The sequence below is a fragment of the Acomys russatus genome, chromosome X (assembly GCF_903995435.1).
Source record: "Acomys russatus chromosome X, mAcoRus1.1, whole genome shotgun sequence".
Taxonomy (NCBI): domain Eukaryota; kingdom Metazoa; phylum Chordata; class Mammalia; order Rodentia; family Muridae; genus Acomys; species Acomys russatus.
The window spans coordinates 25,219,016-25,246,834 of NC_067169.1; the positions used below are offsets into that span (position 1 = coordinate 25,219,016).

At 38.0% G+C, this 27,819-nt stretch overlaps 1 protein-coding gene across 6 annotated transcripts in view; it reads right to left on the minus strand.

Annotated features, from left to right (window-relative positions):
• The window catches only part of Mid1 (midline 1), a 351,166-nt gene that overhangs the window by 56,857 nt on the left and 266,490 nt on the right, over positions 1 to 27,819 (minus strand). For all 6 annotated transcript variants that reach the window (XM_051141312.1, XM_051141306.1, XM_051141311.1 and 3 more), the window contains exon 3: positions 17,882 to 17,977. In XM_051141312.1, the coding sequence (XP_050997269.1) occupies positions 17,882 to 17,977 (96 nt within the window). The remainder of the gene's footprint in view (positions 1 to 17,881; positions 17,978 to 27,819) is intronic.

Consider the following 27,819-nt stretch of genomic DNA (forward strand, 5'->3'; position numbering starts at 1 on the left):
GCTAGACATCTTAGGAAGCCTGGCATACTTCCCAAGGAATCTTGCCAAGTAGGAAAGGTCTAGTGATAGACTTACAGATCATGGGAATTTTTTTACAAGGACTGCATCTACACAAGTCATTAGCTATATAGTTTTCCTTAAGCTTTTATATAAATTTCATTATCTACTTATAAATCAAATACATTTTAAAAACCCCAAACCAATCAGTCACAGGGGTTTCTTAAATCAGTGTTTGATTAACTCAAGCTGACCAGACTCAACAATCAATTCCATCTAGAAATCAGCTAATTAAGCTAATTTTTAAAAGTGAGATAAATATTCACATACATCAAGGGATACCTCAACAGATCTTCATGACCAACACAATGAATATATAGGACATTTCTATAATCCAAGAAAACACCCTCAAGCCCTTCTTCCAGGAGCTGCTCATTGCTCATATTTCATCAACAAATTCCTGGAACATTTTAAACTGTATTTATAAATATCATCTTCAGTTTACTTTATTATCACTTCAAATTCTTAAAAGGATAAAATAAAAGCCTTAACAAGTTTATCATTTCCAAATCTTAAGTAGCTTTCTATAAATCTCATAAACTAAATTTAGAAATACTAAAGAATGAAAGTCAAGTTCTCTTAAACATTTCAATGTTGCTTTGACATCCAGCTAAAAATCACAGACCTAAATTGATTACATTTAAAACTGGAATATGAAAGACAAATTTCAAATTTCTGTAATGTGTCTTCTCTTAAATGTTATACATTTTTGACATACAAATGTTTTAGTATTAAATTATAACATGAAATGTTGACTCTATGGTATTATTTAGGTCTTTGTCTTGTGCATAAGTGCTAAACTTAATTTGGAAAAGAAAAAGCAACTCCTTAGAGGAAGTAAATTTACCATCTCAAAGAAGTTGGTGATAACCACAACAATGGTTAATGACTAAGGATTTAAGAATATCAAAAGGCCTGATGGCTCTCTGATTCTACTGGCACCATAGGTGTGTGTGTGTGTGTGTGATTACTAAGTCCTTGTGAAGGTCTTCTCGGCATAATTTAGTGAGACTTTTTCCAGGCATCTATCATTCCAATCACTGCTTTTATTATATCACCTATTTTGGGCAGTTCAGTTACATTTGCATTCTCATTCATATTCTTTCCTCCACCTCATTTTATTGTGTTGAACAGCCTGGCCTGAAACTCACAATGTAGTCCAGAATGACTTCAAAATCATAGTTCTCTTGCTTTGGTCTTGTGAGTGTGGGATTACAGGTGTGTACCACTATGACTGGCTTAACTCATTTCTTTATTAGTTGATATATTTGTTACGTCTGGATTCAAGCTAAATATCTACATCTAATATCATAGTATTTCCATGAAAAGGATGTTGAGATAATTATATTAGAAAGTGACTATAAGATCTTGCAAGTGGCCATAATTGTTTTTAGGTTACATTTGTATAAATCCTAATACTTTTTCTTTTTCTATTCCCCAATATATATTCTTGGTTTTGGAGGTGTAATTACTTTGCACAGTAATATTCTCCTCCTGACACCAGCATGTATGAAGGAGGTACCATCTTCCCAATCTTTTGGAAAGTCAGAATGACCTTATTATGACCTAACACAATCTAGGTTAGTCAGAGATGTATGCCTTAATGAGAGTTCATCACCGTTCATATAGGAACTTGACATATATCTAGTGAAAATAGTTTTTTTAAAGCAGAGTAGAAATTCTACCATACATTCCCTGGCTTAGAATTTATCTCACTTGGTTGTAAGAACTTTTTCATGTTGTTCTTCACTAAGAGCTATTTGCACTCAGTGGAAGCCTCAAGCTGTTTAGATAGCTGAAATTTAAAAATTCATATTTCTATTTCAAGCAAAACAAGCAGTGCCACAATTGTATTCTTGTTAATGGGAATTTTATATGAATGACTCAACTATTTTGATGTAGAACTTCAAAATTAGATTAAGGCTCTTCAGTTTTTCATACATTTGCTAATTAAAAACAGAAGTAAATGGAATGAAGGTACAAGATGTTTCCCATGATGTATAATTATTATACACACAGGATAACGTGGCTTGATCATCCAGAAGACATTTTGATACCAGTTAATTGAGAGTAATAATTTAAAGTATGTATTAAATCTAGAAGTAAAAAAAGTGGCTAAGTTACTTAGATTATTGCTTCATTTGATCTTAGCCAAAAGGGCGAGAAGTGATGCCATGAGAGGGAGCCTACACCTGACACTGCCTGGAGATCCATGAACTAGAGACCTGGCAGCCCAGAGACATAGGATAGAACCAAGCAGACCTGGAAAAAGAGTATATGTAATTATCTCTAATGATATTCTGGTATACTCATAGACAGGAGCCAAAAGAGCCACCATTGAGCAACTAGTGGGAGCAGATGCAGAGACCCACAGTCAAACATTAGCAGAGAGCTCAGTGAATACTGCAGAAGTGGAGAAGGAAGGATTGTATGAGCCAAAGGGGTCAAGGACACCATATGAAAACCTACAGAATCAACAAATGTGGACTCATAAAGGCTCACTGAGATTGAACCAACAATCATGGAGACTGTGTTGGTTTAACCTAGGCTCTATGTATATATGTTTGTATAGCTTGGTCTTCTTGTGGGACTCCTAACAATGGCATCTGTGGTAGTCTCTGACTCTTTTGACTCCTTTTCTAGACCTTTTTATTCCCACTGGTTTGCCTCATCCAGCATTAATATGAGGGGAGTTACATGGTCTTATTGCAACTTGATATGCTATGTTTGGTTGATATCTCTGGAGGGCCTGCCATTTTCTGAAAGGATACTGAGGAGAAATGGAGTGAAGGGGGGAAGTAGTGGGAAGGATTGGGAGGTGAGGGGGGAGGGAAAACTGCAGTCAGGATGTAATATATGAAAGAATAAATTTTTCAAAAAAGGTTGTTTTTTATTGTGACCATATCTCTGAATGAACTGAACAGGAGCCATGGGGAAGCCAAACATCTACCTGCTTATCATTGTCATTTTCTTGCATCTTTGATTTGCTTACTTGAATTGATCCAGCTAAGCTCATCTTTAGTAAGGATTGTGGACTATGCCTCCAGGGGAATTGGCATGGAACTAGGGAGATGGAGTATGTTAAAACCCCAGAAATCTCAAACTTGTGGTTTAAATCCTCATCCTGAGAATGCAAAGTGTAGGACAAAGCTCTCTCCTTGTTTCTATGCCTGACTCAGGAGCACGTGACACAACCCCAAGGTGGTTACAGATGGTCATGTGAGCTTGTCACCTGTTTATCTTCCCCCATGTAAATAGAGCGTCACCATCATCCTAGTCCCAGCCAATGAAATACATTAACATCCAAATTCTCCCCGCTCCCCCACTGCCCAAGATTTATTAAGTCCCTGTTTCACCAAAGATCATTTGTGGCTGGCTGTTTTATTCTGAGCTGTAACATTGGAGAAGAAGGGCTTCACTTCTCCCCCAAAGAATTCATCACTGGGCCCCTGGAAGAGCAACAGCTAGGCTCTTGCTTTGGGACCATCAGGGCAAGCAGCCACTGTAGAAGCTCTCCTGTCAAGGACATCTGCTGTTCACCCGTGAGTTGGTGTGGATCACTGCTGTCTTTTTATAAGCCACTCCACTCACTGCAGTGCTAATCTGCTGCAAGGAGCTGTCAGCTCTTCTTAAAGCAGCTATTCTATTTGCCCGAATCAGGTCAGACTTCTGTTACTGTCTGGTGCTGGCAGTCCAACTGAAAGAGCCATAGCACTTTGCTGTGGGAGAAATCTTTTTCTCCTGCACCTCCAGCCAAACCAGAAATCCTGTGGCAAGACCTTTTTCTGTGCTCCACCCTTTTGTGCCTTAGCCCAGAATGAAGCTGAACTGGGGACCAGGAACTTCCTCCTTTTCCACCTAGAGACCTATGGCGATTGGACCTTCCGGCACAGCCGGCATAGGTTACGGTGGCATCCTGACATTTCTGGGGAACATGGAACACAATCTTATGTGAAAGCTGAGTTACAGCTAGCTGTTGCAATGACCATTTCAATGTGTATCACAAACGGTTTTTATTATTGTTGTTTGTTTTGAATATGTTTATTTGCATGTAGGGGCCGCAAGTCAATATCAAGCATCCTTTACTATGCTTTCCACCTTACTTATTTTACTTTTAATTAATTAATTTATTTATTTTTGAGGTACGATCTCTTACTGATCTCGAAGCTCATTGGTCCAACTAGATTAACTAGCCAGCAAGCTTCAAGGATCTGCTTGTCTCCACTTCCACTAGCCCCACCTAACACTGGGATTACAGATGTGCACTGTCGTGCCTCGCTTCTGCATGTGTACTGGAGATCCAAGCTCGGGTCTTCATGTTTGTCAGGAGTCATAGGACCTTGCCTGACCTGCCCCAGTGGCTGAGAGGCCCTGCTGGCTGAAAGCCACAGCTGTCTGCATACTTGAGATAATTATTCTGCCTGGCTACCACAAAGATCCAGCCTGACCTTGAGAAAGAGAACATTCGGTGTATCGAGACTTTTGTATAGTCGCCCCACTCCACACCTGCTGTCCTTGGGCCTGGCCCAGAAGATTTTGTAACTTTCCATTGCATTCCTTCTCACTCCCGCCCTTTCAGAAGCTAAATTATAAATTTGGATACCCCCTTATAATAAATGGCCCTCGATAAGCAAAGTTTTTCCTGGGCTCGTGCCTTTCTCTCGTCCATTCTTTATTCACAGGTCGCGACCCTCCTCGCCACTCCACGAATAACTGAACCCGCAGGTCGGGAACACATATTTACATGTCAAGCACTTTACCAGATGAGTCATCTGTCAAGCCTCCCTATTACCAATATTCTTTATATAACGGCAGATATATCTGTACTGCTCTAACTACCCAAATAGGTTACTCTTTCAAGAGAATGAGGTTGCACATAGAGTAGTTGAAGGCAGATACTATAAAGAGTCCCTGTATTGTGTAGAGAGATCACATTAGGACACAACAGAAAAAGGACAGTTTCTCCTTTCTTCCTATCATTGCTCAGCCGCTGAGGCCTTATTTAGGCTCAACTTAGCAAGTGGTCAAATTCTGCTCTGAGCCACCTGGTAGGGCTCAGAATATTTAACACAAAACTTCTTTATACTCAAATTACAAAGATTAACAGATGACAAGTTTAGATGTTGTTTTTAACATTTCAAAGCTTAAACTTCAAAATGTTATCAAAATCATTATCAGATTAGTCTTGTCTTTAATTAGTCATAAAATTATTTCCTAATTCTAGACTATCTGATGACTTTTGTTGGCATCTTCTCACTATATTCATCATGAATCTCAAGAAAGTAAGAGGATACTACAAATGTTACAGATAATTTTTAACCCCAAGAACGTTGATTCCAAATATATGTTGTTAGATATTATTTTTTATAAACAATCACTTTAAGTTCCTACTGTGAAAAAAATGGTTTTCTTTGCAACTTATTAATTTTAGTAAGCCTTGTGGCAGAAATTAGATATAGTAATAGACATAATGTACACAAGAAATGAACTTTTTTTCCTGAAATGATGGAGTTTAATACAAACTAGCAGTTCTTTTGCACCTGTGTCACAGGAATCCTAAGACCTAAACGTGAGAACTCAATTTCACTATAGTAGTGGCCATAATAGGGTTTATGAACACTGACAATTAACCAATTACATCGTCACCTTTTGAGAGTTCTATGAATGAATGGAGTTCATTGGTGTGGTTTAACGGGACCAAGGGTCTAACTGTAAATAATACCTTCCAGCATCCTAGCAGGGTGTCAAATGGAGTGGGAATCTGACTCTTCTCTGCAAGTAGCAATGGACTAAAATACTTGAATACAAAAGATACTCAAATTGCTCACCACAGGATCTAGTTCATCCAGATCACATATGTCCACAAGACTTAAACAGCATGTGTGTGTGTGTGTGTGTGTGTGTGTGTGTGTGTGTGTGTGTGTGTATGCTGGCCATGATCCAATGTTCTTGATAAAGCAATTGCCATTGTCATCATAAAGAGAATATGCTTTCACAATTAATTATAGCAGAAGTGTTCATCTTTCTTTGCAATTAAGCATTTTTTCAAAGTTTACAAACAATGCTTTTAGCTTGATCAATGATTTAAAGTCTTTTACACACCCACCCATGCATTTTAACAAAGTATTCTTTGTAATTTCTTATATCATTGAAGATAACTCATCCCTAATCAGTCCTTGTAATGTATATAGCCCAGTACTGGAGCAGAGATCTAGTAAAAAAAAAAATGCTTCCTTTACTCACAAAATGTCTGATGCCCCATATGCCAATACTGGGAAGCCACAGAAGGCCAGTAAAGGAACAAACTTTCCATTAAAAGAAGAGAAAAAACTAGGGGAGAAAACAAAAGAGCCACAGAGAAATTGAAAAGTAATTGAAGGCTGACTACAGGCCAAAGAGATGGCTTGTTTTGGAATGGAGCTTGCTCCTGAATGTGAGGACCTGAGTTCCATCTTTGGAGTTCACATGGTGACAGGAGAAAACCAATTGCCAAATTGTTTCCTGATCTCCACATAAATGATACAGCACCATGTACATACCCACACAAATGTACACACACACACACACATGCACACAGTTAAAATGTAAAGGTTATTACAAACAAGGCAAGATTTTTTTGTTTGTTTGTTTTGGGGTTTTTGGTTGTTGGTTGGTTTGGTTTTTTGAGACAGGGTTTCTCTGTGTAATAGTTTGGGCTATCTTGCAACTCACTCTGTAGACTGGGCTGGGCTCAACTTAACAAAGATCAGCCTGCTTTTGCTTCACAAGTCCTAGCATTAAAGGCACACACCACTGGGCTGAAAAGGGAAAGATTAGTTGAAAGGAAGGACCAAGGTTAGTACAGTTACAAGCTGCTAGATTAGACCTTGGACAAAGAAGGTTAGTCAGCTGGACCTCTATCTTCCTGAAACAGAAATGGAAATAGGTCACAATTTTCAACTGGTTCTCCATTACTATCTCAGTGTGACTAGATAGTCATTGTCGCCAACAAGTCCCCAAGCAGATATTTAAGGTATTCTCTTAAGTAATAAAATAGGTTTCCTGACTTTTCAAAGAAAATAGGGAGGAGAATATAGTAATGAGAACTGTCGTCCATGTTTGACCTACAAAAAGTAAGTTCTGCAGCTAGTTATTTTTGTTTGTTTGTTGTTTTTTGAGACAAGGTTTTTCTGTGTAGCACTGACTGTCCTGGACTTTCTTTGTAGACCAGTCTGGCCTAGAACTCACAAAGATCCACCTGCCTCTGCCTCCTGAGTACTGGGATTAAAGTCGTGCACCACCACACCCAGCTACAGCTAGATCTTTAAAAAAAATTTTATTTTATTTTATTTTATTAATTTATTCATATTACATCTCAATGATTATCCCCTCCCTTGTATCCTCCCATTCCACCCTCCCATTTTCCCCTTATTCCCCTCCCCTATGACTGTGACTGAGGAGGACTTCCTCCCCCTGTATATGCTCATAGGGTATCAAGTTTCTTATTGGTAGCCTGCTATCCTTCCTCTGAGTGCCACCAGGTCTCCCCATTCAGAGGATGTGGTCAAATATAAGGCACCAGAGTATGTGTCAGTTAAAATTTTTAAATAGATTCTTTTTTCTGTTTTTTGGAGTCAGCATCTCACCATGTTGCTCAGGCTGGCCTTGAACAATCCATCCTCCTTCCTGAGAATCCCCAGTGCTAGGAGTGTGTGTGTGTGTGTGTGTGTGTGTGTGTGTGTGTGTGTGTGTGTGTGTGTGTGTGTGCGCACGCACACATGCGTACAATCACATCCAGTTCCTGACCCAAATTTTGATCACTTCTCATAAGCTTATTTTATGCTCCAGATAACAGTAACTCCAAACTTGACCTGAGGGAGCTTTTACTGTAATTCTCTCCTGGAGGAAACAAAGCAGAATAGTTAAGACCTATTGTTTATAGAGCCCCAGCCATCAACTTAGCACAAACATTTCTTGGGAGTCTCTCTGCAGTTGCTCTTTCAAAGCCTCTACTTTGCAAGTCCCAAACTATTGTGGACTTTACACTCTTTCTTTTCTAGTCTTTAAAAAGTATTCAGTACTTATATAATCATAAGGCCATTTCATTTATTGTTGTCATTTGTTAAATAACTTATGAAAACAATGAGGGGAGAAGCAGACCTTCAAGGGCTGCCATTTTAAAAAGAAAAACAGGAGTGAACCCCCAGGAAGAGGGGTAGTTTTATAAGGATGTAGCATTTCCTTCTAAGGTCTGAGAAGGAATTCATTGATTGAACTTACAACAATGAGGAGGCACCTCTGTGCCGTGAATTTTGTAGCCTCAGCTAGCATGGGAATGTTATTTTCCCCATGAATGCTCAGACTCAGAATACAAGGACAACTTCAGGAAGAGGAAAAGGAAGAAGTACAGTCTAGGAACCAAGGATGTGAAGCAGGAAATTCCTCTCCACTGTACTGACTTAAAAGAATAGCTTGCTGGTGTCCAATGTATTCCACGATATTCTACCTTTCTGAGGTTCCTTTACTACTGTGGTGTTTTCACATGGATGGGTGATTATTTTGCAGGAAGATAAAATGAATGAGGCAAAAAGAAAGGACAGGAATGAACATGACTGGTCCTTGGTTTTGGCACCAAATGAAGGCGCAAAAGGCATAAAAAGAAAAGAAAGGGCAGAACTGTTCCCAGGTATGGTAGAGGAGAAAGTTTATTATAGACATGTGTGAGAGCATAGCCAGAGGCAAGGGCTTCAGGGAGAGTCCAGTGTGTACAAGGCCTGACTGAGCTGTGTCATGTAAGGAGAGAGGGAGAGAAAAGGAGAGGGGAACCAAGAGCAGCAGCTAGGAGGCTCAAAAGTACAAAGAGAAAGGGTAACCAGAATGGTTGGATTACATAGGGAGGAGCAACCCAGCCTCTTGGGGGAAGACTTTAGGGTAGGGAGTGGGGCTTGTCAGCCCTGAGGGCCCTGTAACAGGTAGGGACCAGTGGATGCAGCAGAACCTGGGGGCCAGGTTTGCTTTGATATGTTAACTAGGTACCTCAGTCATTTGTCCCAGGTTTGAAAGCTAACACTTATTATTTTCCAAATAGCTACAAATATCAATTCCTGAAACGAATGAGGGTTTTCAGTTGTTAAGTGTGAAGCCGACACAATCTACATGCTTCTTGAATTGTCACTGAACCCTCAAGAACCAATTTCAAACTCATAAGCCAAATGAAATGCTTCCCAATTCCCATCTCTCATGCATGCTTTTGATTTTTTCAGAAGCTGCACACACACACACACACACACACACACACACACACACACACACACACACAGAGAGAGAGAGAGAGAGAGAGAGACAGACAGACAGACAGACAGACAGAGACAGAGAGACAGAAAGAGAGACAGAGAGAGAGAGATAGAGAGAGAGAGAGAGAGAGAGAGAGAGAGAGAGAGAGAGAGAGAGAGAGAGAGAGAACGCATGCACTCAGTCCTTCATGCCTTCATTTGCCCTGCAAACTGTGATTCTTCTCTCTCCATTAGCAGTACCTCCCCTTAAGTCATGCTTAGATCTTTCCCACTGGCCAGCAGGAGCTAATGTCCCCCTTCTCTGACAATCTGAAGTTTGTAATCCACAGCTCCTGCAGCAGTAACAGTTTTCTATTGTGTTGTTGTTGATCTTCTGTCTAGTGAAGACAATGAGTCCTTGATGAGAAAGGCCCTTTGGCACCCTAACACAGTGCACCACACATGTAGGTGCTCCATCCAAATCTGCTAAAAATATGGACAAAATAGGCCCTTGAACATATTAAAGTAAAATTCTAGGGCAAGCCTTACACCTTCATTAGTAATACCTTTTGCACTAATATATCTCAACAGTCAACAGTATCCAGAACAGAACAGAACAGAAAGCAAAATTACCCAAAACTTGAAAATACGGCCAAAACTTGAAAATATGGCTAAGGGGAAGAGTGAAAGCCTTCTTGAGGCATATCAGTGCATATTCTGTGAAGCCAGCCCTGGCCAGGGTCACCTGATTCTTCAGCCTGTGGAATTTCTATTTGTTATTAATTAGGGCTTATACTTTGCAAAGACTGATGTTAGAGAAAACAGATGACATACAACTTACTTTACCCAAATACCAAAGACCAGGCTGTATTTTGTTGTGAGTCATTAGCTAGTTTTGCATCTAATTTGGGCCCATCATTCTCATCTTATTTTTCTTTGCTACTCCCTGCTCCCATTTGTATGTACCAGGCTATGATATCCTCTTTTGTTTTATGGCCCTAATGGCTCCTTCATTAATGAGTCATATATCAACTTACTCAATTATTACAGGAAAACTTGGAGTTCATTTGAAAATATTATTTAGGGCTGGAGAGATGGCTCAGAGGTTAAGAGCACTGACTGCTCCGCTAGAGGTCCTGAGTTCAATTTCCAGCAACCACATGCTGTCTCACAACCATCTATAATGTGATCTCATGCCCTCTTCTGGCCTACAGGTGTACATGCAGGCAAAACACTCTACATAATAATAAATAAATTAATCTTTTAAAATATTATTTGAGTATTAGTAATTAAGGTAAATGTAATAATAAGTATTGCTACTACCATCTTTCTATTTATTAAACAATTATTTACTTTTTATTGTAATACATTTCTTGAGTTCCAAATTTAGTCACCAATAAACATTTATTTCCACTCCAAAGGATTTAGAAAGTAGCAGAGAAAGAGATAAATACTCCTTTTTTGTTTGCTTGCTTGTTTTTCAAGAAAGGGTTTTCTGCATAGCTTTGTCTGTCCTGGATTCTCTTTGTAGGCCAGAGTGGCCTTGAACACACAGAGATCTACCAGCCTTTGCTTCCCAGAGTGTTGGGATTACAGACGTGCACCACTGCGCCTGGCTAAGACAAATATTCTTAAACTTTGTTAAGATTCACTTCTAATGGCTTGTATGCCTGTTTGTAAATTGGCCAAAATTAATTCAGTAATAGTTTTCTTTTTTAAAAATAGTATATCAACTAAAATAATAATATCTGATCCTTGAAATAGCAATTAGTCTGGTGGTAAACTTCTTGAATAAATCTCTCATCTGAAATTGTTGAACATGATAGAATATAATTTTGCATCACACTACAATGAATAATATTTTTCAAATTCAAGTCATACTAAAATTACATTAGGAACAAGGCATTTGTTCCAAAATTATTACCAGCCATAATGGAAACCAGACACTAATGCTTTAAGAAGTAGCCAGCTGAAATTGAATGAAATAATCACTGAATCCATAAGGCATTTATAATATTTACCATAAAGCACAGGTGATTTATTTTTACTAAAGAGAAATAATTCTTTCTTACTATCCTAACATCAAATGCCATCACATCATAAAAATAAAATATGGCACATGGATCATTCTATTTTGTCCAACCTTTTATTCATATAATACATATTCATTTTGCTCTGAAATAATGAAAACATTATGCTTCTTCACGATTATTCCCCATGTTGTTTCATCAACAAAGCACAAACAAATTCAGTTTCAGAAGGTTAGAAAGGCTCAAGGTTGTGCAACATGCTGTTTCCTTCATGCTATATGCTGCATCTTAATAGCATGAAAGGCAGGCAGGACGATCATCCAGTGCCTAATGAAAGAGATCTATGACATGAACTCAGGGGCCAGTCCTTTTGACTTCCATGTTGCTTTTCTATAACTTTCTGTTCTCTATCTATTATACCATGCTCGTCAGCACTAAAATGATTAGCAGTTAGAATAGATGGTTCAGGAAAGAAAAAATACCCCTCTTCTATCCCAAAAACATTAATGCAGAATGTATGACAAAGTTGGAGCTTGAAAATTTTGCAATGTGCTTACTTCTCCATAACCAGTATTAAATTTCCAATTATGAAGAGGATGCTTATAAGTAAAAGCACATCCTTCATGAAGACAAATATTTTAAGCCTTACCCTGAATCTCCAGTGTTTACATAACAGAGATGCTTTTAAGATAAGAGTATCTGAAAGCTTAGCTTTATTGTGCTGAGGAATATACTATCATAAACACCATTGAATGTTATATATTAAGACGACATTCCCAAATTCTGGTATATTTTTAACAACAGTACTTCTGAAATCTATAGGACAAGCTCAAGTCCTGACTCCTCTATAAACCCTATAAGCTTTCAGCCAAATTGTACCCCTTTGGGGTGTGTGTATGTGTGTGTGTGTGTGTGTGTGTGTGTATGTGTGTGTGTGTGTGTGTATGTGTGTGTTCATCTATGTTCACTGATTCACATGTGTGCATGTGGAAGCCAAAGGCCAGCCTTGATATCTCCTTCAGACATCATCCCACCATCCACTTTTTTTTTTCTTCTTGGGACTGGTCTCTCATTGACCTAGAACTTGTCAAGTGTGATAGTTTGTTTGACTGGTCAGTAAGGAGCTACCTGCCTCTACCTCCTTGGCTCTGCAACTACAAGCATACACCACCCTGACTGGCAATTTGTTTTATTGGCTTAGTTTTCTAGTGGTTGAACTGAAGTCTTCATGCTTGTAGGTCAAAGTCTTAGGTCGGGGCCATTTCTTCAGTCCCCACTTCTTTCTTCCTTACTTAAGTTCCAAGAGAGGAAAAATGTGGAGAGACAGCTAAAATTAAGGGCATTTGAAGGGCACACCGATAAAATTCAGTGAACATGGAGAAGTGAACTGGTGCCTACATAGAGCCTTTATTTCTACATTCTAGCATCTTTGATAGAGTAAGGTACTCTGCATGCTACCAGAAGAAAAGTGTAAACACCAGCTCAGCCACAAAACTTTTGATCTACACAGTGCCCTGTTTGCAAGATATGCTAAAGCAATGGTGTCACAAAACTTATGGGAGTAACCAACCAATATCTCATTTGATTTATGGCCCACTCTCTAAAAAAATGGAACCCATATATAACACTGCATGTCTGACCAAGAAACAGGGACTAAATTGTGCAAGGACTTAGGGCAAAACAAAATACTACTGTTCCAAAAAAAAAATGTATCAATAAAATGATTCCCAATTATATTCTGCTATTCTCATAAACCAGTGCCTTGCTTGGCCACATCAGAGAACTTTCTTTCTGAACTAAATGGAAACAAATATAGAGACCCACATCCAGACATTAAACTCTGCCTTAAATAGAATGTCTCCATCAAATCCATCCCCTCAGTGCTCAAGGAACCCTCAGAGAAGAGGAGGCAAAAAGAGTGTAAGAGTCAGAGGGCATGGAGAACACCAGGAAAACAAAGCCCTCTAAATCAGTGGTTTTCTACCTTCTTTATGCTGTGGCCCATTAATACAGTTCCACGTTGTGGTGATCCCCAACCATACACTTATTTCATTGCTGCCTCATAACTATAATTTTGCTGTTATGAATCATAATGTAAATATATCTGAGAGGCAAGGTACTTGAGACGACCAAAGTACTCCTGACACACAGGTTGAGAACCACTACACTAAATCAGTATGATCAAAGTGCATATGAACTCAAAGAGACTGAATCAGCATGCACAGGGCCTGCACCAGGACCTCTGTGTATATATACAATGGAGTTCATGTTTATTGCTTTTATTGTACTCTTGAATGTGTGAATGAGTGGGTATCTGATTCTTGTATCATCTCTTGGGCTCTTTTTCTTCTGTTCGCTTGTCTTGTCTAACTCCAATGTGTCAGTTTCTGTTTTATGATATCAGATCATATTATATTTTAAAGATTTTAAAAAGTAAGACAGTCAACAATCTTGGCCATGGCAAATGTCTAATTTACATTTTGTGTGCTAGTAGAAATGAAAAACAAAAGGTAGATGTGTACTTGTATCCCATAATTGATTTAAAGTTATAGCTGGATTGGCACTGGTCTCCTGAAAAAGAGCATTGATGCTGGAGTTGGAGGGGGCATCTCTGGGATGCACTAGAAACCTAGGACAATGGAAACTCCCAGGAATCTGTGAGGAAGGTGCTAGCTAAGACTCCTAGAAATGGGGAATATGGAGCTGAACCAGCCATCTCCTGTAACCAGGCAAGACTTCCAATGGAGGGATTGGGACACCGACCCAGCCACAAAATCTTTTACCTAGAATTTTCCCTGCCTACACAATATGCAGGAGTAAAGATGGAGCAGAAATTAACAAAATGGGCAAACAATGAGAGAGGTCTAGCTTGAGACCCTTGACATAAGAGGGAGCCCACCTCTGCCACTGATAATTGACATTCTCCTATGCTTGCAGACAAGAGCCTAGCATAGCTGTCATTAGAGAGGCTTCACCCAGCAACTAATGGAAACATATGCAGAGATCCACAGCAAAACATTAGGCAGAGTTTGAGGAGTCCTGCTGAATAGGAGAAGGAAGGATTGTAGAAGCCAGAGGGGTCAAGAGCACCACAAGAAAACACACAGAATCAACTAATCTGGGGCCATAGGGGCTCACAGAGACCTGAACCACCAACCAGAGATCATGCATGGGACTGACCTAGGACCTCTGCACACATATAATAGTTTCGAAGGGGGACTCCTAACAGTGGGAGCAGGAACTGTCTCTGACTCTGTTGTCTGCCTTTGGGACACTTTCCTCCATTTAGGCTGTCTAGTATAGCCTCAATAGGAGAAGATGTGCCTAGTCTTACTGAACTTGATATGCCAAGGCAAATTGATATTGATGGGAGACTTGGCCTTTTCTGAAGAGAAAGGAAGGAGCAGTGAATGTGGGAGGATGAGGTGGTGTGGTGGTGGTTGGCGGTGGGGGGGAGAGGAATGGGAGGAGAGGAGGGAGGAGAAACTGCAGTCGGTATGTAAAGTAAATTAATTCATTGATTAATTTTAGAAAGCTACAATCTATGACATTAGTGACTGATTGGCTACAGTAATGTTCTTTAATTGTGCTATTATCTGAATTTGTAGACACTTGACATGTTATGATCTTTATTGTTCTTTTTATTATATTGTGAATCAGCTTCCATAGTTTCTGGGCACATAAGGCCATATGTTATAACATTATTTGAGAGTAGTTATATTAAATATTTGTATACTTCAGAAGTCAACACATTAAACATCTATTTCTCTCCATGCCAATCCCTGGTAACCTCTATGATAACTCCTGAATTTTCCTATTCCAAGTACTTCAAATAACTTAAAGTCAGAAACTTCATCTTTTTATATTTGGCTTATTTCACTTAGCATACTGTTTTCAAAAACTAATGTGTTATAATGATGAGAATTTTCTGGCTGTAGTAGTGATATACGATGTTAAAAATGTGTTGTATGTTGCTAAATAGTGGGAAAGTTGTGAAAATGGTAATTTTCACATATTCAAGGTTAAAAATTCCTCTCATAATCCCAGTATATTTTGTCTTAAGTTATTTTATTTGATTTGTTTTCTGCTTTTTTCTTACTTTTTCCTGCGTCTTTGAAGTCTAGTAGTTCTGACTATGTAGTAGACATAATCACTAATATATTGTTAAGATGTTAGGGTTTTTTAAAAATATATTTTAACATGTTTTTTAACTGAAAGAAAATTACATCACTTTCCTCCCTCTAACCTCTCCCAGGTACCCTCCCCAAGTCACTTTTTGGCCTCCAACTTTCAGGCTAATAGCCCTTTTTCTTTGATTATTATTGTTATATACATATATATGTATGAATATGAATATGTACAATTATATAAATGTACTTTGACAAGTCTGAGAAAATAAATACTTTGTCTCTCCAAATATGGATATTACGGGCAGATGGTCTTGTAAGCATTCAAAGGTCTAATTGCCATGCATATCTGTCCAGAACAATTTTCATGGGACTCTTTGCTTATTTTAAATTGATCTTTTAACCAATCAGTACATAATTGGTGGCATACAGATAGATGGGGTCTTTAGCTTCTGTTTCAAAATAAATGTACAAGACTCTGAAATTCAGAGATGAATAATATTTGATCCATATTTTCAAAGACTTCACATTCTTTTGGAAAAGATGGAATCGATATACAAAAAATTGCTTTAAAAAACTCATTCAAAGTTTATTGATAAAATATTGTGACTTGGAGAAAAGAGATGTGACTCTAGTACAGAAAATAAGACAAATATTCACAATTGACATGGCCCTTAGCTTGTGACTGGACCTGCTTTGGCAGCCCTAGTAAACTTATAATATATCTTCTAAAGTGTGCTTGGAGAGTGTTCTTTGTGAGGATGACTAAAATCTATGGTATTAAGAGTGGCATGTGAGGTTAAGATCAATAACTCAACTGACACCACATGCTGACGAGGATGTGGGGAGAGAGGAACACTCCTTCATTGCTGGTGGGAATGCAAACTAGTACAACCACTTTGGAAATCTATCTGGCGCGTTTTCAGAAAAATGGGAATAGGGCTTCCTCAAGACCCAGCTATTCCACTCCTTGAAATATACTCAGAAGATGCACTACCACACAACAAGGACATATGCTCAACCATGTTCATAGCTGCCTTATTCATAATAGCCAGATCATGGAAACAGCCTAAGTGTCCCTCAGTAGAAGAGTGGATAAAGAAACTGTGGTACATATACACTATGGAATACTACTCAGCTATTAAAAACAAGGAATTCCCGAAATTTGTGGACAAATGGATTGAGCTAGAAATGATCATAATGAGTGAGTTAACCCAGAAGCAGAAAGAATCAAATGATATATACTCACTTATATCTGCATACTAGCCCAAGGGGCATGTCCCACGAAAGCCTTCACTTACCAGGAAACTGGAACAGAGGGGAGGACATCCTATTGAGACTTTAGGTGTGAGAAGCCTGGGAGAATGAGGAAATAGAAGGATCCAGAGGGTCCTGGAAAACTACAGAAGGGTCTGGGCCCTGGGGTCCTCCTCAAACTATGGCACCAGCCAAGGAAAATATAGGCAGTAAACTTCGAACCCCTACCCAGACTAGCCGATGGACAGGACATTCTCCACCGTTAAGTGGAGAAGGAGAACTGACTTTCACACAAACTCTGGTGCCCCATATTTGACCATGTCCCTTGGATGGGGACGCCTGGTGGCACTCAGAGGAAGGATAATAGGTCACCAAGAAGAGACTCGATACCCTATGAGCATACACAGGGGGAGGAGGTCCCCCTCAGTCACAGACGTAGGGGAGGAGAAAAGGGAGGAAGCGGGAGGGAGGGAGGAATGGGAGGATACAAGGGATGGGCTAACAACTGAAATGTAATTTGAATAAATTAATAATAAAAAAAGGAAAAAAACCCATTGCCTGGAAAAAAAAAAAAGAGTGGCATGTGAGACAGAGTCAAGCAGATTGCTGTGAGTTCGAGGCCAGCTTGGTATACAAAGCAAGTCCAGGACAGCCAAGGCTAACATAGAGAAACCCTGTCTTCAAAAAACCAAGGGAAAAAAAAGAATGGCATGTGAAAAGTCCAGAGTTATAAGGAATGTGGATGCAACAGCTCTGGATGTAAAAGAAGTCTCTAAACTTCTAATTCTTTCCAGTATCATCTGTTGTATATGTTTGGCTTCTGTAAAGTATTTAATAGAAAGAAAGATTTTTTTCTTTTTAAAATATTTCAGTATTATTATTTGTGTTTGTATGTACATGTGTATGTGTACATGTGTATGTGTATGTGGAAGGGCACCTATGGAGGCCAAAAGAGTGTGTCAGATCCCTCGAGCTGGAGTTGCAAGAGATTAGAAGCTACTTGACTTGACAAGTGTTCTTAGGAGTTGAGCCATCTCTCTAACCACAAGAAATATATGTCCTTTAATGTGTAGAATTGAGTGGACAGAAAAAAAATCCAAGCTAGTACTTCTCATCTGGAATATACCACGGGGGGGGGGGGGGGCAGGTGGGTACTCACTTCAACATGTTGACAGGTTTGGATGAGTTTAGCCAAAAGGGTCTCCAGTTCTGTGTTCCTCTTAATGAGATTGGTGAGATTACTCTCCAAGTTTTGCTGTTTAAAAAAGAAAGAGAGAAATGTTATTCTGCATACTTTCTCACTTGTACAAAATTATTAATCCTCAGAAAAAGGGTAGGATTTTCAGAAATCTTAATGCTACTAATGCTTTTTCAAGTATTTGTCAAATTTAAACTAGATTTTCAAAGGTTGTATTTCAAACATTCATCTAGAGATATTAAAATGTTATGCTTCTATTAACGTTCACTGTGTTAACTCATTTACATTTAATTAGATATTTAGCTACAATTCGGTAGATCCTGAACTAGGGAGAAAGTACATAGTTTGATATTTATCCCTTTGCCTAAGGCAGAAATGATAATAATATCAAGATGTATTCACATAGCATATAGTTTAATTTTAGCATTTTGAGATTTACCAATTTATGGTTAAGATGAGGTTAATCTTTTAGAAGCAGGTTTGAATTGACCAGATATGGTTAAAAAAAAAAATGGCAGTTAGAGTATCTGTAAGAAAATTTTGTCATACACATGACATACATATATCTCACACTTCTCAGTCATAATATATTTTATCCTCTGTGTTTCCACTATTTCTCTCTGTCTGTGCAAATGCCCTTGAACCCTATATTCATATCATTATGCATCTTAAAATAGGACCACTCTTTAAAAGCATCAAATTGAAAGTTTCATGGAATAAATATTTAATCACATTTTTTTTTACCACAAACAACCATCTGCTCTGAGTAAGAGTCATTAAAATTTCTCCATTCCTTCTTATTCCATGTGTTCTCCATTTATACTGTCCATTCACTTATTATCCACTCACAAACCATACATATTAAGATTTTAGTAAATGTCAGCATCTGAGAGAGACTCTAGGGACATAAAAATAAAAAGCCTTACTTCCTGTTCATGGGGAGATGGCTATGTAACTGGGAAAGGGAGGGAGGCTAGAAATATAGGGTGTAGGAGAGCTGATGGCTGCCTAGAGATATCCAAGATGACGAAAGCTTTCAGCTGAGGATAGACACATAGAGATGCAGTTTTCATTAGACAACAGTGTCACCTTCTTAGACGATGAGACACAGATGGACCTAATCATGTACACAAATGTTCCATAAGCAGGGATGATATGACAAGATCAAGGAGGAATGAAAGGAATGAAACACAGCAAAAACATGGGATAGTGGAAAATTCTATGAACAAGATATAATAGACATTGAATTTGTAATGCTGTTTAGCAAAGAAGACAGAGATTGTGGGTATGGCATAGTGATTGAGCACATGTCTAGCAAGGCCCTGGATTATATCAAAAAAAAAAGAGAAAAAAACATTTCGCTCTAGAATTTATGAAAAAAAAAATAGCTTGTTTTCCTTACCTAAACTTTTCACTTAGAAAGGTAAACTAAAGAAGAGAATTGCTTTCAACTGATGTTTAACTTGAGTGTGCCAGAAGTAGAAACCTTTGGTTATTTTTAAACAAATTTAATTTATTGACCTGGCATTTATCCTGTTGCTTAGTTTTGGGAGTTTGTATTTACTTGTTTGTTTGAAATATAGACTTCCTTTGTAGCCCACCCTGTCCTGAAACTCTCCATAGTAAAACTTGCGTAGTGATTTTTGTAATGAGCAAGCACATTTTGTTTCCAGTAGGTTCTTTATCACATACCCTTTTCTTGTTAAAATTTTGTATTCCTTTTCCAAGAATGCAACTCCCCTCAGAATTCCAAGAAAGCTAAACATACTTATTCTTAAACTCTTTTGAGAAAGAGAAGATCCACACTTCCTGGTATATGCTTAGCATTTCCCAAGGACCTGAGTTAAGCTTGTGTCTTGGAATTTTTGTCTGACAGCTCATCTGCTATGAACTTTGTTCCCCGTGTTGTGATTTGGGAATTGATGTAGCCTAGCGAGGGGAGGTGCATACTCTGAGGTTAGGATTTGTTCTTTTCCCAAAAAGGTTACTCCCACAAGACACCTATGTTCAAGTGAGGCACAAATCCTGCTTTGGCTCAGTGCCTGGTTTCCTTCTATGTGACTTCCATGGTTGACTTCAATTCCAGAGAAGGTGTGAGGGATCCTGTGTGCCAAGTGTGTGCATGAAGGATCTTTTCTTTCAGCTGTGTGAGGCTTGCCTTTTGCCACAAGAAGTGTACCCTCTCCTAAGTGTTCCCTATATCCCCACTGTTCTACTCCCTCCTCACTTCTTGAGAGCAGTCCAGCTTCAGTCTTTCCTCACCATTCCCCTTATTCCATTTCTGGACTTTGATATTTTCCCACTCATGATTAAACTTGGTTATATACACTTGAAGGCACTTTAGAGAATGAGTCCAACAGCAGTTTAGATGCAACCTGATTGTTTTCAAACGAATCACACACACACAGAGAGAGAGAGAGAAAGAGAGAGAAGGAGGGGAGAGAGATTCTATTATTTGGAGTAAATTAATGGTAGCTGTAATGACTTTAGAGACAAAGATTAAGTCTTGAGCCTGAGAATTCCATTACTCAATGTCCTTGGTTTAGATATGACTAAAGTAAGGTGCATTTGTCGGCTTCTTTTAGTGCATTAATCTTAGAGAGTCATTTTACTTTTCTTCTTGGCTGACCATGCATGGCAGGAAGTTTCTAGGGAAATACATCATCTAACTGTTTACAGTTCAATTGTTATAGGTATGACTTTTCTAAATCTAATCAGTAAGAGAGCCATATAAATGCAATCCAACACATTCAGAATCTTCAAACATCTGCTTGCTTGTCCCTCCCATTTTTAAGTATATCTCACACATAAAATCTGTTTTTAATTAACTGATACAGAGACTAAAGTCTATGGCTTAAACACTGTGACCTACACAGGTCCTTTTGGGTTATTCAAACTTAAACTAAGTGTTATTAAGGTACACAAAGAATTCCAGAGGTTGTTAGACATACAATAAAGGTAAATTAAGCTAGGAGAGAGATTTACTTCCAACTCCTACCAAAAGGGCTGACAATATTTGTGAAGAGAACATCGGCAATGGGACAGTACCAAAATCCAGTCTTCACTAATCTATCTACCCATAAGCTTTCACAACACGGTCTTCACTGGAGGTTTTCTGGAATTTAACTCTGTCACTAACATCTTGTGTGGTGGTCTGCAGCTCTGTAACCTCCTAATTTTGATTGTGCTTTGTAGGGGGAAAGGATAACACTTTTCAATGTAACAATTTTGAAACTACAGTACTTGAGAGGTGAAAGTGAGAGGATCAGTAGCGCAAGGCCATCTTCAGCTACATGAAACCCTGACTCAAAACAAAGCAAAACTTCCCTATGTGGTGCCTATTTCCATATGGATATCTAAAAGTCTACAAAATATAAAAAAATAGTTTTAGTTTTCTGTTGTCACCTTAAAACCACCAGTAGTTTTTCATGTTCTTGTCAAGCCAAGCTTTAGACAACCTGAAGTATAGGAGCCAGTTATGATCCTGAAGGGATGTAGGCTACCATCTCAAATGTGCAAATCAGTGGATATATCTTTGGCTTGGTTTTTTTGTTTTTGTTTTTTGTTTCGGATTTTTCAAGACAGGGTTTCTTTGTGTAGCTGTGGCTGTCCTGGACTCACTTTGTAGACCAGGCTGGCCTTGAACTCAAAGCATCATTCTCACATTTGCTGATGCCTTTTTTTCTTCATTCCTGAATGCATCTGTGATCATCAGTCTCAGGGTTGTATGTGGATTCAAGATAGGCAAACTATAGTTCTGGGATAACTCAAGAGAAGCTGATGCCCCTAGAATCAGTTCTCTACCAGAAAGAATATGCAATTATTAGGAAAGTGGTACAGCTCCTCCATCTTCTGGATGGAACTACTCTGAGGATTTGTCTATAGAAACTTCCCTGGGGCCTCATTGGGTAGGAATGTGAGGGTCCATATCAGTAGCACACTCACTTACATATCCTCTTTTCTTTTCATTCCTTGTGCTTTTTGGATCAAGGCTTATCTCTGAATTGATGTAAAATTCACCTGTCTCAACATAGATTGTGTATATATATATATATCACTTTTGAAAAGAGAGCAAAACAAAACCATAATATGCACCAAGTACTGTAGACTCGTCTTTGCTTATCCCTTCCCTGTCACACACCTTCAAATAATCACGTGGGAACATTCAGCACAAAAAACTGAATATTTGCTGGACATCCTTTCTGAAATTTAATGTAGCAAAGCATCACATTTATTTCAAATTCTATCTTAAATGAAAGCAAATTTCTCCTAGGTTTAATTCATAACCTTATGCCCAGGTGAGCTTTTCACAGCACTGCTAATTCTGTGTGAGGAAAGAACCTGCTAAGAGTCATTGTTTGAGGCTAAGTGCTATGGTTTGGATATGATTTGACTGTTCCACAAAGATCCACTTGTAATTCAAGACAAGACCTTTAGGGTGGTGCTACTTCAAAGTTGCAGAAATAATCCTTACTGGTTAGGGCCTTGTGAGAGATCACTGGGTAGTATGCCTTGGAAGGTAGTATTCATGAGACTCATTGGTGAGATTCTCTCAAGAGGCCTGCTTTAGAAGCCCTCCCCAAATTTACTCTGTTTCCTGGCTCAAGAAGTGATTTCTTACTTCAATGTATAATTCCACCATTGCCATCTACCATTGCTATATGGCCTCCAGCAGAACTCAGTCAACACAGGTACCGTGACCTTGAATCCTGAGAACTATGAACTAAACAAACCTTTCCTTCTCTAGTAGCCAAGAAGCAAAGAGAAGCAGGAAGACTGTAAGTTCATGCCAGACCAGGCTACATAGAGAGCTACTGTCTCACCAAAAAATACAAAAAAGGAAAATCAAAAAAAAAAAAAAAAAAAAAAAAAGGAAAATCAGTAAAGCTTTCTCTTCATTAAATATTAGCTGCCTGATATATTTCACTACAGTGCAAACAAGCTGACCAATACTATAAAGTTTTAGTGAGTGTGGTACTGTTCCATGCTTTCTAATGCTAGCCTCCTACCATTACCAGCACAGAAGAATACAAAGAGTTCAGGGTGGTACCTTTAAAGGTAATGATGCAAATTGTTAGATTGAATCTTTTAATATTAACCAAATGATGTACTGCAGAACATATTCTGAAAGATAAAATTGTAAAGGATGTGTGTCATACCTTTTTTGTGGATAAAGGTGATTTATTTTCCTATTATTTTAGTTTTTAATGTGTGTATTTGTAATTCATTTTCATGGAGCCATAGCTAACCTATTACATGGGACATAGTGCAGTTTATTTGAGCTGATAATTTAACAACCTGTGTTGAGACAGCTGATTTTTACATCAATTCAGATATAAGCCTTGAGGCATCGATGTGGACATCAACAGAGAATAGTAAATCCAACTTAACAGATGGGCTTTGTACTTCTACCCAATCAAATAACAAGGTAAGCAGACAAATGTCCTAATTTCAGCCTTTGGAGAGCTATACCTAAGAGTCGGATTGCTAGGAATTAATGACTTGTCATTGAACACTGCTATTAAAATGTATGCCTGAAATAGGAGATTTCAGTAATTCCTTTTGGGTTTTCCCAGGCCTTAAAGAATGTTTGCTCTTATTCTGAAGTCAATGCTTCAGAATGTCTTTAAAGTATAATATTAGGTCTGGATACCTTTCAAGGCAAACACAGATCTGGCTTGTTTCATTCTACAACATTCAGAGCGACTTTCAGGAACTGTGTTTGTAGCCCTGACACCTAATACTACCACTCTAATGCCATCAGGATACAGACACGTCTAGTCCCACAACCCATACATTTTCTTCTAAAGAACATTAATCACAATCCTTAATATGAAAATACACTTGTATTAACACATGCCACCTGCATAAAAGCATAAATCCTTTATATGTAACTGAACTCTTAAGATGGTATAATTACATTGCAAGAGTCTGAGGCTATCTTCAGGCATGACTCCCAAAAGACTTCAAAAACATTTGATTTGTGTTGGTTTAATTTTTAATGCTTTTTTTATTGGTTATGATAGTTACTATTTCCAAATGCCCTGGCAAGGCAGGCTGCCCAGGGAACTTCAAAACCTAATAAAACACAATCTGCATACAAATTCAAGTCTAGTGTTCCATGGGCTGCAATTTAAGTCATTTTGATATGTGATCCTATATTTACCTTGTCAGGTTTTATTTGAAATTTCTATATTAACACCTCAAAATCAGTTCTATATATTTATAAATTCCATCATCAGGAGTTGAATGCTTATTTTTCTAACCTGGTAGTCAATAATATACAGATAACTATTTTTAAATACTGTTTATGGTCTTAGATGTACGTTCAAATCTTAATTGAGGTAAGCAAATATTTATTGTATAGCCGTATTCATTTAGTTACAATTTTAGTAGATTCAATGATGAGTTATGTCCAGGTATTACAGACGTGAGTGGCCTTTTTTGTTCACCTCTTATTCTCAGCTCCATTTCTGCCTCTATGAGAGGTGAGAAACTGACTAATAAATGCACTTAGGCCTTTTGTTTTTCCCAGTTCCAAAAATGGGATCTAGTACCATTCACATGTCAGGCAACTGTTCTACAATCCTGTCAAATCCCCAGCCCTCCACTTCTCAATTTTGAGTATCACTTCTGATTGAAGCTATACTAACAAAGAATCTTTGAGTATCTCTAGCTTAAATACAATGGCTGAAGTTGCAAACTTTGTGCCTGGAGAGAAATGTTAAGAAGAATGACTATATTGTTGGCAGAACACTTTAAGAAGCATTTTATAAGATTACACAGCATAGGTCTTAGGAGCATGAATAGTGTAATTTCTCAGCTTTCCTGCTGAGTGCCCTTTGCCACTGTACTGGAGGCTTTTATAACCTATCATGTCTGTTTGTCTGTCTGTCTGTCTGTCTGCCTGCCTGCCTGCCTGTCTGTCTGTCTGTCTGTCTTTCTCTCTCTCTCTCTCTCAAACACACACACACACACACACACACACACACACACACACACGAATTCATTTGCATTTGTTCCAGTGAAAAGCTTTCATCTCAGGATTTTATAGTTATATCTTAAACCAGAGGTTGGTAATATATGGCTACACGCCAGAGCTTATCTCCTGCCTGATTTTCTATAGCTTCACAGATAAGAGATGATTTTACATTTCAGAATTTTTACTCTTTACCTTTGAAACAACCTGGGCTCAAACTTCTGCCTTTACCACCTGCATATTGAGATTACAGAAATGTACTATCACATACAATATGTCTTGGAATAGTTTGTTTTCAATTTTAAAGTTTATATTTTATGTTTATGGGTGTTTTGTGGGCATGTACATCTATGCACCATCTTATGCAGTGCCCATAGACACTAGAAGATGATGTCAGGCCCCTTAGAACTGGAGCCACAATGGCTGTGAGCATCCATGTAGATTCTGGGAACCAAAGTCAGGGCTTTTGTAAGATCACAAAGTGTTCCTAACCTCTGAGCACCTCTCTAGTCCCTAGAAATAGTTTTGTTTTTGTTTTTGTTTTTTAATAAAAAGTGAGATTTGGGGTATGTAAAAAGTATAAGAAATTTATATTTCTGAGCCTATGGACACAGGGTTTCTCTGTGTTCCTTTGGCTGTCCTGGACTCACTTTGCAGACCAGGCTGGCCTTGAACTCACAGAGATCCATCTGTCTCTGCCTCCCAAGTGCTGGGATTACATGCATGCACCACTCCACCCGGTGGAGCCTATGGAATCTTAATGCCCCAATTCATTCACATTCCGCTATGATAACTTTGTGCTACAGTACCAGAGTTACAAATTTGTCTATGAAGAGCAGTACATTTACTATTCAGTTATTTGCCAGACATTGTTCTCCTTTTCTATACAAGCAGTTCCAGTGTTTGTTTGTTTGTTTTATTATTTTATTCATTCTTTGCTGTTCCCAACTATTTGAAAGACTCAATATAAGATCCACACAACAAATTTAGTCCTAATTTCAGGAATATTGGAGTATTCCTCAAATTCTACTCCTTAGATACAAGAATCTTTTGGTTTCTTTTTATTAACTAGTCAAATAATTTTCTCTCATTTCAGACAAAAGCAACTAAATCACTGGTAAATGCAATGAATGATTGGAGAAATTATGGTTTTATCGTCCAGAGGAGCAGAAGATTTAGCCCCAGAAAGAAAAAGAAACTTTGCTCACAAATTCAATCAATACATAAACCAAGACCATGACCACAGATTAGTCAGTTTTTTGTTTGTTTGTTGTTTGTTTGTGACTAAGTATGTTGAGCTGAGAGGGCACATAGGATTTGGAAGCTCGTATTAATTGCCATCTCTGTTGATGCTGTTTCCCTCAGCCTCCTCCCCCCTTAATCATAAAATAAGCCTTTAAGGGGGGCTTAAAGCACTGTATAATTAATGTCAATAAAATCCTCTAATATTGATGGATGTCATACATGTTATTTGTATATGTCATTTCAAGTTTTACTTTCTCTATCATTCAGAGATTGAATAATGTTGATCTTATCTCTTATCTTCCATTAAGTAGACAGTGACATTGCCAGATACTCATTAATAAACATGTTCTAGTCTTCCTTACTTAAATGGCATTTTAATTGATACCAACGAACATATTTCATCAGTCCTGAATCTTGAAGTAGTCTCACGACCTTAGATGGGTGCAAATACATTTATTATTATTCAGATACTGTAGGAAGACAAAACTCTTCTTTGTAAGACAGAACCTTACATCCAGTATGTCATGCTGGTTCAAATAGATAGTGTGAACATATTTCAAAATGAAGTGGCCAAACAAAACCAAACCAAACCTTTGATATAATAATCTTGTATAGGTAACCATGCCTTATTTTATTAATATAGCAATATTCACCTTCCAAAGGATTGGGTTTTTATAGGAATTGCTTTTTATGGCCCAGATGCTGAAAATTATTATTAAAATTCAATATGTGATCAGCTTTGCTCTTGAATTTGTAGCATTCCCAAGAAGAGTTCATACTATTCACAATTTTGTCACACTATCATTGATGATGCAAAAGGTATTTAAGGCCAAAGGAGGTTATAGTCTGGCTTAAACAGCTAAATTAAAATCCCTATGTATTCAATGTATGTCTGGTATGTTGGGAAATTACAAAATCAATGTTATGTAAGAGAATTCTCTTTTGGGGACATCTTACAAAATCAATGAATATGAAAGTATGCTGACGTTATATGGCTTTCAATAACCTTCCAAGATTGACACTTGCTTGGGGTTCAGAAATTGTAAATCCCAATTTATTTCAATGAATTTCTTCCTTTGTTTTTAGTTCCCACCTTTACTCAGCCCCTTCCTTCAGTCTCTAGTAGGACTCATACTGCCTTTATCCATACAACATAATTTTTACCAAGTTGAAATGAAACCAGTGTGGCTGTATTAGAAGGAAGCAAAGATGATGGCCATGTACTAAGTGAAGAGATCCTTCTTGAACTTATACACAATTTTTGGCAGGCTTAGAAAACCAGGTCTTGGGAGCGGTTCAAGGAGTGGAGTTTTCAGAAGCTCCTCATGACAATAATATCCAGCCAATGTGGAAAACCACTGCTGGCAAGGAAGTCATAATCTTAGTGATAATGAACAAAAATTAATGATTAATACAATTTATTACTTTTATGTTTTAATAGTTATTCAGACAAAACTAATGCTTTTCCATGTTTAAGAAGTACAAAAATATAATCACATATAGTTGTATACATAAATATGAATTTATCAGAGAAAATCTGGGGAAGTTTCTAAAACTGTGGCTATCAGGGATACATGCATTGCTGCTGCTAAGAAATTTAGGGGATGTTTTATTGAATCATTTCAGTATTTCTAACACTTAAATTCAACTTCTTTTCATACTTTTCATAAACATT